The sequence below is a fragment of the Chelonoidis abingdonii genome, chromosome 3 (assembly GCF_003597395.2).
Source record: "Chelonoidis abingdonii isolate Lonesome George chromosome 3, CheloAbing_2.0, whole genome shotgun sequence".
NCBI lineage: Eukaryota > Metazoa > Chordata > Testudines > Testudinidae > Chelonoidis > Chelonoidis abingdonii.
Genome location: NC_133771.1, coordinates 120,716,430 through 120,730,918, shown reverse-complemented (window position 1 = coordinate 120,730,918; position 14,489 = coordinate 120,716,430). Strand labels below are relative to the sequence as shown.

The following is a 14,489-nucleotide window of genomic DNA, read 5'->3' as shown; positions in this document are numbered from 1 at the left end:
TTCTTGTGAAAATGTCTTAGGCACCTAAGTCACCTGACTCCAAGAGAGGGGTTCCTGGTTGTGGATCACAAGCAGAAATAGGTGCCTCCCTGCAGACCAGATTCAGGCACTGAACTTTTAACAGGCACCTGAGATGACCGGAGTTTAGGACATACCTTTCTCATCAGCATTTCCTACCGTGCCTAGCCTGCTGACATTCGTGAATCCCATTTTCTGGTGCTCTCTCTCCCCATGCATTGTATAGGGAGCTTAGACACCTAACATAAGCTTTGTGGATTCCAGTCATTTTCAAAGCATCTGAAAGCTAGGCTCAGTGTTGCAATGCTCAAGTTCCTTTGTGGATTTCAGATGTAATTTCAGGTCTTCTTTTTCTTGCTTTACTCTTTTTATCAGTTATATCAAGGTTATACGCCATTAGAAAACTAATGGTGACTAGACTATTTTCTGTAACCTTCAGCAAGATGCTAATTTCCTCTGTAAAGGTGGAGTTTTTATTGTCTATATACATTGTTGTGCTGACTAATCATGGCTGTGTAAGTGTTGCATTAGCAGCCCTGGAGATCTGCAGTCCTTTACTCAGAATGGTCCAGCCTGGGGATGGCAGTGCAAATTGTCCTGCCAGTGTCATTAAAGATGGCAATTCTTGCAAGAGTAAGGCAAACGCCAATTAAATATAAAGTATCTTAGCTGATAACAAAAATACCTGTTCTCTCCTTAAAATCAGCTGCTGTACTGGCGAACTGGAGGGTAGCAATTATATTTGAATCTGTCTTTCTAAAGGTGGTATAGGTAATCCTGGAAATTTTAGACCGGTGAATCTTATTTCAGTACCAGATAATAGGGACAAATCATGATTTATGTAAAGAAAACTTCTGCCTTTCTGATATGCTGGTATTTTTTGTGTGGTTAAAAGAGAGGATAAATGAGAAACATTTCATTTATATTTGGGTATGCAAAAACACGGAAGCAACTGTACCCCACCCACCACCCACCCACACACACACACACACACACACGTCTTTATATCAGACCATACCATCATGTATTGCATATATAATATCTATAGGGCAACAAATGAGTCATATAATGAGGAAAAAAATTGCTATAGGTAAAAATGTTTATTTCCGATTTCTATTTAACAAAATCACCATAACATATTACAATAAAAACAAGTTAGTATTTGCAACAGACTTTGCAGGTGTTTGCTTATAAAAAGAGTAATTTCAATAAAGTACATATATAATGTAATTTAATGTGTTCATAAACAATTAAGGAATGCAATTATAAAAATAAACATAATCAAGTTTATATCTGCATTCCATTATCTTGCATTTACTTGCTTCTCTGGTTTGAACCAATAAATATAGGGCTTATTTAAACCTGGCTTTCCAGAGGCTATTTTGTTTCCTAAGATGATCCTGTATGGTGGCCTTAGTACTAAGCTCTATTCTGTAAAGCACTGATGCACAAGCTTAACTTGATCCATTAAATTAGTTCCTTTGAAGTCATGGGAGTACTTACACTCAAAGTTAGTATCTGCACCACTTTTTGCAAGAATGAAGCTCTAGTCTTCACAGTTTTCATATATTTATATGCAAAATCAGAAGTGTATGGTCATATTGTGTGTCTGTAAGTGCAACCCTCATTCTCTTCAAGTTCTTGAGTTCTTAAAATCACCTCCCTGCCATTCTAGTACTAAGGATCACTTAGGGAACAAAATGGCTACTGGAAAGAGAAGGGCTTATTTAAACCTAATAGTTGCCCAAGTGGACAGTATATCCTACATTGCCACCTAGAGTTTTGGCCACAGCCAGTATCCTTTGCTGCTGCCTATTTCTAGACTTGGACTCTTGTCTTATACAGATGGTGGACTTAGTCCTGAATTGCTTCTCCACTGCAACTGACCATCTTATAGACAAGAAGTATTTAAAGGAATAAGCATTGTCATTGTTCTAATAGCCTTGGAAATTTATTTAGTAGCCAGGCAAGCAGAGTCTAAAGCAAATGGATTTTTGGTTTTATTATGGGGGCAGCATGGCAACCTGTTACGTCCTCTCCTTCCTCTGAATATAGTAAATCCCATGTTGCTCCATGGAGGATCCTTGTTAAACATATTTTGCACAGCCTAGAAGTGCTAGACAAGCCAGTGCTGAGACAGGATTCTGCCTGCTAAACTCTGTTCCACTATTGTCTAGGTGACACTGAATATTTGGGGGTACTGAAGAACTTTGGTCAGCTAACAACTGGGGGTGAGGGAGAAGGTTGGAACCTGACAATGTAACATAAACCAAACCACAGCCGAGGGTAAGTGAAACTGCAGCTCTTGTAGTTCAAGGGAATAATTAAATGGTGTAATAACATATAAAAGGGGAGGACACGTTAATTTGCAGGGAATATTACAGCTGGGGGAATTCTGCACCAAAAAGTTATGTACACAATATTTTAAAATTCAGCGCATCTTATTTGTCACAATATCATCATGCTCCAGCTCTCAGACGGAGGCTGTCTGGCTCTGGGAGCCCTGGCTGCCCCTGCCAGGGAGTGCTGGTGGGGCACAGGGGGAATAAATTCTGCAGGAAAAAATAAAATGTTGCAGAGAATATTAATTCTGCATTGTCGAGTATTCCAGTGGGAGTAGACTATGCTGCAGTTTATGGTTAACATGAGCCTGCTCTGCTTGTGCTAGCACATTGGAATGACCTTCATTTCCACATCTGCCTTGGGATGTTCCTAAGGAGTTTACATAGATGCTAGTTAGGCTGACTCTCAGACTGCCACTAGGGTACAATTACCCCGAATTTACAGAGTTGGGAAACTGCGACACAAAGATGTGGAAAGGATTTACCCATAGTCAGAGAATTTAGAGATAAACCTCACTATGGACCACATGTTGCAGTCCTCTGCAGTAAATACTTTTCCCTGAAAAAGTGATCCACGCTGTCTGGCATAGCCAGTGCAGAGAACGCAGGCGCGTGGTGCCTGCATGGAGCACCGCGAGCGCTCAGACCTAGTGAAGCAATGAGATGGTTCAGAAAAGCCGCCACCGCTGCTGGGGCGGCGCCGCATTCTCTCCCGCGCTCCACGTGTCCCCCCCCCCGGGAGAGCGCGCACGGGCGCGCTGCCAATCTCCCTCCCTGCTTTTGGACACGCCCATGGGCGCGGGCTCGCGCTTCCCTCGCTCTTCTCCCTCAGAAGAGGGAAAATACGAGGGAGGCGGGGCTCTGTGCGAGCCCCGGGGATTGGCCGCCGTTTACAGCCTCACCGCCATTGGCGGTCGGGCTCGTGGGGCAGCATCTGATTGGCCGCCGGGATTTTGGATACCAAATTCAAAGTTTTTAAAAGTACCCGGCAAGCGCGGCAGCCGCCCAGAGTCACTCACCGGCCGCGGCTCGCGCGGAGGTAGCAGCGCCCAGGTACTGTGGCCGGACGGGGCTGAGGAGCCGCCGCAGCAGGTTTGACTTGCCCCCGTTTCAGAGGCGGCGGGGCCGCGGGTCAGTGACACGTCCCGGGTCAAGCCAGGCTCGGCGCCTTGGCCGGGCTCGGGCGCCGTGGGGATGGATGGCGGGAGCGGGGCTCTGGCTACGGGCTTCTGTTCTTGTGCCGGGGAAACCGAACGTACCTCGGGGCGGGGGCTGGGTGGCACAGACTCGGCCGGTAGCCCGGGGGTCCCTGGGGAGCCGCCTGCCTCCCATCACCCCTCCACCCCCAATCTGAGGGCCTTGCAGCCGGTTCTCCCCCTGCCGCGGGATGGCGGGCCCCGCGCTTCTCCCCAAGCGAGGGAAGCGGCAACCCCGAGGGTCTCGGCGGGCGGGAGGAAGGCTGAGGAGAAGCCGCGCCGCCCCGTCTCCCGCCCGCCCAGGCCATGCTGCGCCGCCGGGAGGGGACACTGCCCAAACTGGCGGCACATTGGCCCTGCGGCCCCCTTTTTTGGAGGAAACATTTAAAAATGATGGAAAGAGGCGACAAGACCTGTCTCAGTGTGCGGATGGCTGAACCCGGGGCTCTTCTGCCGGCAGCGGCCCAGCTCAGGGACAGGGTATTGGGCATGGAAATAGACTGACAGCTCTCGAGCCCTGCAGTGTACTAAGCACGCTAGGAACAGATGCACTGAGCTGATGTAGCTTAGTGACCCCAGAAGGCGGCAAAGACCTTATCTGTGCTGCAACCAAGGCCATTAGCGGCATCTTCTCTAACCGCAGCCCGGAGGGGGGTCACCTTCACTAATTCAGCTATGCAAGAACCACATCGTTGCCCCATTCACAGTACACGGAGGGAACCAATTATTTCACTCCAAAAAAAAAGGATATGCAGTACCCTAAATATACAGGGGACACTTCTTCCCTTCACTTCAAAAATTTATGCAACACCCTTTTCCCCAAACTCCTAGAAATGCCTATGACTGTAACCATGTAAAAACTGGGGACTCCGCAGTCTCCTCAAACACAGGAGTTGGTTTTGCCTTTGTACTGTGACCACATGGAAGGACACTTCTCAGGCTCTTTCCAGTGTGTAGGAGATCACTTCTCTTCCCCACACTATGAACACATGGAAGAAGTATCCATCACAGCATACATGGGGTATCCTCCTATTGCTCCATTAACATATGTGAAGGGATAGCTTCATTAACATTAAGGGATACTTCTTAGCTTCCCAAAAACATGCCCTGCCCCCAGTCAACAAAATTGTGCATGGGGGTGGCTTCTCCCCATCAACCACCACGTCCTCCTCATGGTGGGGGTTGGGCCACCTCCACCTTGCCTCTGAAGTGTACTTTGGCCTGGTACTCTGTGAAGGAGCCCCTATCATGGTTCTGCCTGCTGGCAAATTAATATCCAAGAAGCAGCATGTCCAGTTCAGTGGCTGCCTCCCAACTGTCCCGCTTAAGTCATGGAACCCTCTCAGTAACACTCTTCCTTCTAGAGCAGTGGTTTTCAAACTTTTTCTGTCAACCCAGTTGAAGAAAATTGTTGATGCTTGTGACCCAATGGAGCTGGGGATCAGGGGCTTGGGGCATGGGAGGGGATCAGGACTGGGGCAGAGGGTTGGGATGTGAGGGTGAGGGCTGTGGGGTGGGACTGGGAATGAGGGGTTTAGGGCGTGGGAGGGGGCTCTGGGCTGGGGTGTGAACCAGCCAATGGGAGTACAGAGCTGGTGCTCAGGGTGGGGCAGCATGCAAAGCACTGTGGTCCTCCCGCCTAGGAGCTGGACCTGCTCCTGGCCACTTCCGGGGCGCAGCACGGTGTCAGAACAGGTAGAGACTAGCCTGCCCATTTGGTGGTGCTGATCAGAGCCACCGCGAGCTGCAGTTTGAAAACCACTATTGTAGGAGCCACTTGGAAATGCATTGAATTGTATCATGGTGTTTAAGACAGGAAGTGAGGATGCCATTATATCCATCCTAAAAGGCAGAAAAAAAAAGTTAGAGTAAATTGTTTTTAGCACAATTATATCCAGGGTAATGCTCTATTCTTATGAAAAGGTGCTGTTGGAATTTCATTTATCACTGGTTGGGACCTGAAAGGCATGTACTTAAGCAGTAGAGTGCCCTAACACCATGCCAGAATATAGATTCAGGACTGTCTCTGGAGAGAGTGCCACATTTTGAATCACCTACTTGACTTCCTACACACTGCATTGTTTTCCTCTCCCAGGGTCTCCTTCAAGTACTGACTTGGCCCAACTGTGCTTGGCTTTTGAAAACTGGCAAGATACTTTTTTTAGTACTATTTTCAGTAGGTACTGTTTTGTGTGGATTTGGAGAAGAGCTAGCTATTCATAATAAGATGTGATGTCACTTCTTGCAAGAGTTAAAAGTGATGCCTATATTGTATGCAAATTATAATTGGGAAATTGCATTCTGCCCACTAACTCACCATCCTGCATATTCAATTGGAGAAGTTATTCAGTTTTGTTCTGAAAAATGTCTAGTGGAGCTGGTCTAAAATAGCTTTTGCATTTCATTCCAAGTTGGCTGCAGTGAAGTGGAGAAGAGGTTCAAATGTGCTATAAATGTCACTTTTGTAAATGACGAACAAAATTCCCAGTCATGGAATTTGGGTCTTTGTGGAGCTCCATTAGAAGAACTGGCTTTGACTAATTTCAGACAGCATAAGTAGAACTTCAGCTCAGGGACACACGCTCACTCAGTCAGTGCATGGCAGCTAGCTGACTAGGCACATACCAGATGGTCCGAGACAGTGGTCCTCAACCTTTTCGTCTGACAGGCGCCAGACAAAGGACCCCGGAGGTGGTGGAGCATCCGCCGAAATGCCGCCGAATTTCTGCAACGTTTCGTGGTGTAGCCAGGTTCTAAGTATAGGGGGAGCAAACATAAAAAAGGCACCCCCCCTTGGCGCCTCCTCTGGCCACACCCCCCTTGGTGCCTCCCATTTCCCCCCCAGATTAACCCCGGGGACCGGCTCAGGACTCTTGCGGGCTTCCTGGAGGTGCAGATACCCCTGTCCCCCCACGATCCTGGGAGAGTCTCTCCTGCCCAGCGCGCTCTGCAGGTGTCCCCCGCTGGGTTGCGCCACCCAGCCCCACCCGTGGGGTCCCGTGCCCCTGCTCCAGGCTCCTGCGCTGTGCCAGGGCCCCCTGTCCAGACAGCGCGGCCTGCGCCCCTGCCCTGCAGGACCAGCCCCAGGGAGCCCCTCGCCTGGACCCCCGAGTGCAAGGCACCGAACCCCTGCCACTCACCTTCCATCCTGCGCCACCGCCTGTCCCCAGCCTGCTCCCGGCGCTCGTGCTCCACGCAGGGCTCACCAGCTAGGCGGCCTTAAAGGCGCAGGGGCCCTTCGCCTCCCCCTGCCCACCGCATTAGCAAGGGGTGGGGAGCACTTGGCCGTCGAGCCCTGAGCTGCCACAGGAGGTGGCTGCAGCGATGTTGGGGCCGTGCTGAGCATGGTGCGCGATGGCCGAGGAGCCGACTCCCTCGATCCTCTGGCCACGCTCCCCCCTCCCATGGCTCCTCCGGCCGTGCTGCCACCAGCACCGGCCCAGCAGGCGCCACTTTTTGAAAATGTGCAGAGGGGAAGCGGCTGCTTCCCCTGCACTCCGCTAGCTACACTACTGGTTTTGGCGGTGATGCCTCTTGATGACGCCACTTGCTCCCAACAAGTGACATCATCGAGAGGCGGCGCCACCGAAACGCCACTGAAATTCGGTGCCATTTCGGCAGATGCTCGACCACCGGCCAGGATGCGGGCACATGCAAATGCGGGCACCGTGTTGGGGACCCTTGGTCCAAGATATTCTGGAGTTTCATGTCTGCAGGAGGGAAATAAAGAAACTATAAAATGGAGTTTATTAACCATGAAAAGAAATGAAGCGGGTCTGTGTGATACCTTTCTCTCCCTCACAGCATTTTTTCCCCCTAAGGATAGAGAAGAAAGCTCCCCCTCCCCACTTAGACTATCTAGCAGCTAGTGAGAAGGTAGAACTTTCCATCTCAGAAGGTATTGGAGAATAGGTATGTATTCTGTGGAAAACTGGAAATTGGCCATTAGTGTAAGACACACGGTGAAACATTTAAATATTTTTTATTACTTGGTCTTTCATTAAAAAGATCATCATAATCTATTCTGTAGTATTAAATTTGATACAAACATTTATTTGAATGTTTTTCTTTAATATTAAAGGCCTGTTGGGAAAGGACAGATGTCTTGTATTGATGGGTTTTTAGAGCATTTCTATATAGGATAAATTTTAAATGGACAGGTGAGCCAAGTAGTTTGGCAGGTTGTCCTGGTATTTATATTATGGTAAATGTCTTCCAATTTAAACGTTTTCTTCTTGGTATTGTGTACTTTTAGCATAGGGATTAGGGACGTATGAACCAGGAGGTCCCTTCTAGTCATAGAGTACAGTCACAGGGAATCCTCTAGTCACAGGGAATCTCATCACTTAAGTAGAAGCCTACAAGACTTGTTTGCTGTAGAGAAGTGTGGATTAACTGTGCAACTGACTTGATCTGGTTAATGCTGTTTTGGATTAATACTTTTTTGTTTTGTTGCAGGATACAAACCAGAAAATAATGAAAGCAAACCTTAACCACGCCACCAAAATGAAATGTGATTTTAATTGTAACCATGTCCGTTCTGGACTCGCACAGTTAAAGACTGATGAAGTAAAGACAAGACTAGAAGAATCTTCTATCTCAAATTATGAAGAAGGGTCTTGTAAAGACTGTGTTAAAGAATCTCAGAGGCTATTGCATAGTGAACTGCAGAATGCAACCCCCAGGAATATTGACCACAAAACTGAAGGAAGGCTTGTACATAACAAAGAAAACCAGCAAGTACTGTACAGATTTGGTGAAGGTGCCTGTGAAATGGAGGCATTAGAAAACAGTAGGTTTAATGAGGAGAGTGGTTACTCCTCTATGTTGAGCAGCGAGTACAATGATCCAACAGAACATGAGGACAGTATACTACTGGCGGGAAATATATATGGCACACCAAATCACTGTCTCATGAACCAAAGCCAAGCACAGCTTTCCAAAAAAACCTTGCTACCAGTTACCCATTTTGAAGAACTGGTTTGCTCAACTTTGAAAAAAAGTGGTAAAAGAAATGTTAAATCATGGGCTATTGTGGACAGAATTGTTTCCCAGGGAAGCTTTGGACTTAGAAATCTAATTGGCAGGAAAATGGGATTAGGTAGAATAGACATTCTTGGTGAACTCTTCCAAAGGGACCTCAGACATCTTTTAGCAAACATCTTAAGACATCTTGAGGAGATGGACTTAATAAAGTAAGTTTACTAACCTTGTGGGAGTTTGTCATTGGGAAAGTGATAGTGCTAGTGGGAACCAGAAGGAATGCCACTCTGTGCATATGAGCTTGATTTCTGCACATTGGTTAGTATTATGTTATAACTTCAAAGGCATTCTAAAAAGTTGCATTACTCAACATGATGCATGTTCCTATATAGTAGTGATGTGCATCTTTCATAGAAAACTTATAATAATACTCCAGCTCTACAAAACTACCATGAAAAGGTACCAAAATTTGCTCATCCGCCCTTACCATGGCACAATGTTTATTTGCCTTTTAAAAATTTCTCTTCTCCATTCATATGGTAAGCTCACTGGGACAGGCACCCTGTTACCTTTTATATTTGCACAAGTCTAAGACATTTTGAGTACTGCCAGATATAAATAGTAGAGGTGATGGAGTAACCTACCTCCTGAAAGGGGAGGAGAGGGAGGGTGTGGACTCAGGTCTCTTGAGGACACTTACATTAGTGACTAAAACTTGGACATATTGTTGAGCAATAAGTTTATTTTTTGCTTTCAGAAGTTAAGATGTTTGTGTTTTCACTACAGTGTGGCTAAAGTGAGTCCAACATGGAAGAAAATTCTAAAGGAAGACAAATGGGCTTTCCAAGTGTATAGTAAAGCAGTGAAAAGCCTTTCTGTAAGTTCCTGCATTTGATAACTTTAAATCTGAATCAGCGATATAGAACCTGTTGCCTGAGGGCTAGCTGTGAATCTTGAGGATAAAGTTCTTAAAAAAAAAAAAAAAATGATTTGATTATATGTTAAAAATGTGTTCTTTGAGCTGGACCCTGTGATATTTAAACTGAGGTGTTTAAATCTTGTTCAGGTTGACATCCTTTTTAACTTCAAGTGCAAACTTGAAAAATCTGAACTAAAAGTTCACTTCTTGGTGGAAAAGATACAAACATTCCTAGCTACTTATACCAAAGGTACGGGTAAAATGATAGCCACATAGCTTACTATCAAGGTTTGAAAAAATTACCGTAAACTTGCTAGCCAGAGAAGTTTACAAAGAAAACCTCAATACTTTATTTTAAAGACACAAACAGCTACTTTACATCAAAATTAAATTTTTATACTGACTGTTACTTAAAGAAGAGCCTTGTTAAATCTTAATCTCATTTTACCTCTTGACAGGATGGTAGTGTACAGCCCTCAGAACATACTGTAACAAGGGAATATGTTCTGTATCGAGCAGCTTTAGCTTCTGTTCAGACAGCAGCCCCTCCAAACAGCTCATCCAAAAAAGCATCCAGATCCAAAGCATCCAACCAGAGCAGTCAAAATGGTTCTTACAGCCGACACATGGAGTTTTGTGAGGTAATGCTGACGTTTTTATTCCTTTTCAACTACTGGTGTGCTGTCAAGAATAGCACATGAACAGTTTTTAACTCACATTTCTAAAATAAACACCACAACTCTAACCACTAGTAGCACTTTCCAAGCATAACTGTCAAATTTAGATTATGAAACTTGTTTTTGCTGTATGTCTAAAACTGGGTGGGGAGTTATATAATACAATAGGATGTTCTTCATTGAATAAGGCTATGAGAAGAATACTTGGGTGTAATACTTAGCTCAGGGCACAAGGGAAAAGTAATGTTGTGGCTTCCCCCTAATTGCCATCTATGCACAGTGTGTTTTCCAAACATACAGTAAGATACAGTTCCTTCCCTCAAAGAACTGTCTCACTTGGTAATATAACATGACTAGCAGTGTCTGCTCAAGAAAAGCCAATGACTAATAGGCCTGTACTAGCTTATTTTTAAAGATTGACATATATCAGCATAACTGAAAGGAAATCTGTGTCTTGCCTGGCCATGCTATGCTTCTCTTACTTGTAGTTGTATGGAATTGAAAAAAGGCCCTTTTTCAAAAAATGTTCATACTAGCATTCCTTAGAATGAGACTGCTGAAGCTTTGTGTTGTATTCTTAGCCCCTTTACTCACCCAAGAGTAAGGCCTCACCTCTTATGCAACCTTCATTGAAAAAGCCTGTCATAACACAGTTCATCTTGTATAGAAGGGATCATAGTCTGCCTCTAAAACTAGGCTGAATCTGTGTTTCCATGAAACTTCTTGACAACAGTGTTTTAAAAATGTTGTTTCCCAAATAACAGCATTGTCAACTAGATGGTGAAACTGACTAAACAGAACAGTCGTATCTCCCAAGAAGCATAAATGGTGAAAAGATAGAATTCTAATTACTCTGTGTTTTGGACCCCTCTTGTTTGTCTGTCATAGGGCTTATGTAAAGTATTGTGCACATTAAAGATGAATTGCAAATATATGTGCTGAATCTCCCCCCACTCCTCCCCAATCAAGTTGTATGGAACATTCAGCATAGATTTGTGTGGTTTCTGTGGTAAACTGTATGTCTTGTTTTGTCTTTATAGTTTGCCTCAAAATTAAGACTAATCTTTTCCTACTTTGGCCACAGGACTGTTGTCCTTGATGTGCTGAATCTGCACTTTAGGACCAGTGGCTTTTACTGTTCAACAATGTACTAACCTCCAAATTTTCCAGTTCAGTTTATTTGCCTGGTATCTTTCAAATCAGAGTAGTTTCTGACTTCATTTTAGTTGGGTGTATTGCTTGGCTAATAGCTGCTGCAAATTTAGTGTTTTACCTGTTTAGAGATGATTTTGAGGTTAGCCAAGTGCTTCATAGTTGAAATAAGTTACAAATATTGCAGTCCACAGCAAAGTATCCAGGCTAGGCAGATCTGTTACTTCACCTGATATTCAGATACTGACTTCACCAAGACAAACCAGTATAAAGTTTCTGTAAACCCACATTCATAACTTTCAGTGTTGCTGTTTTTTTGCTGCTGCTTTTAGCCATTCCACATCAAACTCTAGTATAATGTTTTCCATGAAATCCATAATTTGAAGAGTGATTAGTGATTTTTGACTGCCTCTGTTTGAGTGCCCAACTTGAGGCACCTTTGGGAGGAGAGGGGCTGATTTTCAGAGGATGAGTGCTCACCACTTCTGAAAATTAGTTCTATTTACAGTGTTTTAAGTTGAATGTAATTCTAAATGGATGTTGTCCCCTATGAAAGTAAATATAGTTGAGGCCCCATCATATATGCTCTTTAGATAAGGGCTGAGGGATCCAGGCCTTATTTTTATTTATTTATTTATATATTTATTACTCTGCAGTAGAGACTCTTAGTCCAATGTTCTGGTTACCATGTTTTAAAAAGTGTCTTAGATCTTTTTCCGTAAAATTGTACATATCCAATAGCTCATCAACAAAATAACTCAGAATCCCCACCAAAGTTCCACACCACCACTCTCTAGCTCTTTCACTCATCCTTAGGGAGAAGGGAGAAAAGAAGGGTCTTGCAATGTTCCCTGGAGACTAACAAACTCAGGCTCTTATAAAACAAGGGGGAAGACTTGGTGTTTGTGTATTTACTTGTTCCAGTGATTATTTCACTAAAAATAAATGTATATTTTCCCAATAGGCTGCCAAGACCTTGAAAAACACTGAAAGCCTTAAGGTTTGTAGTCGCTGCAGCTCACCTGCAAAATATGACTCCTATCTACAGAGGGCAACATGCAGCCGTGAAAGCTGTAGCTTTGACTTTTGCACCAAGTGCCTGTGCTGCTACCATAATTCCAGAGACTGTGCAAGTAGCAAACCTGTGAAATCAAGGTCTCAGCTAGGACTTCTTCCTGGCACCAAAAAGAGCAAACAAAATTTGCGGAGATTGTGATCTGTTGTGCTATCAGGAGCAGCTATTATATCACCAAAGTTAATTCAGAGATGAAAGTTATCCTAAAGAAAAGTGAATGTGGAAGTGGTTCTTAGTAAATAATCTGTTTTTAAAAAGAAAATAAGTTGAATATATTCTAGATCCATTTCTCAGTTGTAGGCAATTTTTAAAAAACTTTTAAGAATTTTCAGAAATTTGTCCATACCCAAACATGCTTTTTACTGATTTATAAAATTTAAAGAAAATTTTGGATATGAATTCTACAGTAGCGTTTAAAAAATGTTCTTAACTATTAACTTAAAAAAAAAAAAAAGCAAGTTTAACTGGTCATTTTTGGCAAGTATTCCTACATGTCTGAAGACATGGGTGGAAGAAGAATTGTTTTAAGGATTGGATTTTGTTTTAATAAATGATATTTTATAGCTCCAGAAAAGTCTTTTAAATGAGTTTACAGTGGAAATTTGAATTGGAGTGTGCATCTTAACGAGGTTCTTTTATATACAAAAAGTTGTGGGACTCTTCGTTTTAGAGTACATGCTTTGCGTTTGAGCCTTTCCTCATCAGTCTAAAACTGGAACTTTACATTAGTTTAATTTTCAAAACACTAGCTGGTCTGATGATTTACCTGAAATTAATCTTGGATTAGACTGGTGTTTCTTCATTCCTCCCCTGCTGATATGATCAAGGAGCTACAAACTGACCTAGGACTCTTGCCATACTGACTCATCCAAAAAAATAAAAAATATATTGTGATATTGCTAGAGAAATCTCCAAATTGTGTTACATTTTAGGTGTTTGTATATATGTAAATATGACTTTAAATATTTGTCTGTCTACCTCTTGTACTGTAAATGTGAAAATAAATTAAAATGTTTTCAACAGAATTTAATGTAGATGCTCTGTAGTTCTTGATTTTGTTACATCATAATATCAGTTCTAACATTAGTTCATTTTGGGAGATTTCCAGTCCCTAGAAGTTTAATTATAAAAAAATATATTCTACATTCCCTTTTTGTGTAAAACTCACATTGAATCTATTCCTGAGGTTCAGGCCATCTGCAATTCCCATGAAAGATAATAGGAAGTGAGTACTCATCACTCCAAGAACAAGCCCATTGTCAGTGGAAGATCTACCGTGGACTGAGTAGTTTGTGGTCCTAATTTTCTGGATCCAGCCCACAGACTATTGTTCTGTGGTGTTTGAAGACAGGCTCTGAAACAGGAGCTGACTAACTGTGCTGCCAAATGTAACTACTTGAGTTTTGTTAACCACTGTGGGCCCCTACAGCCTCGGTAGATAGATTTCGGACCATGGGAGAGCAGCACAGTAGGTCATATTTAATTCAAGTCTTCCTGTTCTTAGTGCTTGTTCACAGAGTTCTGTCTGAATGCTGCATCCTGACTTGGTGTATGCTCAGCTTTTTTCTTAATTTTGCAATCATGTTGGGAATAGTAGGCCAGACCAACCTCTATCATGTTAGTCACTGTCTAACGTTGGTTAACATAGACCTAAATGTGGCTAAAATGTCAGTGTGTGCCTGAGCCTTGTCTATGCTAGTGCTCCTACAAGTGGAGCTATAATGGTAAGAATATTTTTAAGTCTAATGTAGACATGCTTTTCTGGCCAGGGGAAGATTAGAGTTTTCAGGGGAGATGGCTGGGAACTGGAAAAGATAAGGTTGCTTTAGTGATTGCTTTTTAATATAGTTGTAAAATGATAGATTGAGCTCAATACAAAGATTTATAAGTTTAACAAACTTATGGATTGTAAAATATGTTTTGTTGTATCCATCATGTCTCACAGTTGTAACACTTTCTACAGAACAGACATTTTGGTTGGAGCCATAGGACTTCCCCTTCTACAGATCTCTGCCAACAGAGCCAAGCATTAAGTCTTGGACACTTTTTGCAGAACATTGATGTCTTAATTCAAAACTTTCCTATGCATGCTTTGGAACTTAGGTTTATTTAGCCAGCAAATTTGCC

At 43.5% G+C, this 14,489-nt stretch overlaps 1 protein-coding gene across 1 annotated transcript; it reads left to right on the top strand.

Moving 5' to 3' along the window:
• The first annotated feature begins 2,211 nt into the window (after positions 1–2,211).
• FBXO5 (F-box protein 5) lies at positions 2,212–13,392 on the top strand. The gene is made up of 5 exons (XM_032773065.2): positions 2,212–2,304; positions 8,015–8,751; positions 9,326–9,416; positions 9,917–10,099; positions 12,252–13,392. The coding sequence occupies exons 2-5, from the start codon at positions 8,033–8,035 to the stop codon at positions 12,501–12,503; spliced, it is 1,245 nt and encodes a 414-aa protein (XP_032628956.1). The 5' UTR covers positions 2,212–2,304; positions 8,015–8,032; the 3' UTR covers positions 12,504–13,392.
• The last annotated feature ends 1,097 nt before the right edge of the window (positions 13,393–14,489 follow it).

Excerpts from the sequence above, each read along its gene's own strand:
- FBXO5 (XM_032773065.2), top strand. The coding sequence starts at position 8,033 with ATGAAAGCAAACCTTAACCACGCCACCAAAATGAAATGTGATTTTAAT. Across the intron at positions 8,752-9,325 it reads GAGGAGATGGACTTAATAAA|TGTGGCTAAAGTGAGTCCAA; the intron begins GTAAGTTTACTA and ends TTTTCACTACAG. Across the intron at positions 10,100-12,251 it reads GACACATGGAGTTTTGTGAG|GCTGCCAAGACCTTGAAAAA; the intron begins GTAATGCTGACG and ends TTTTCCCAATAG.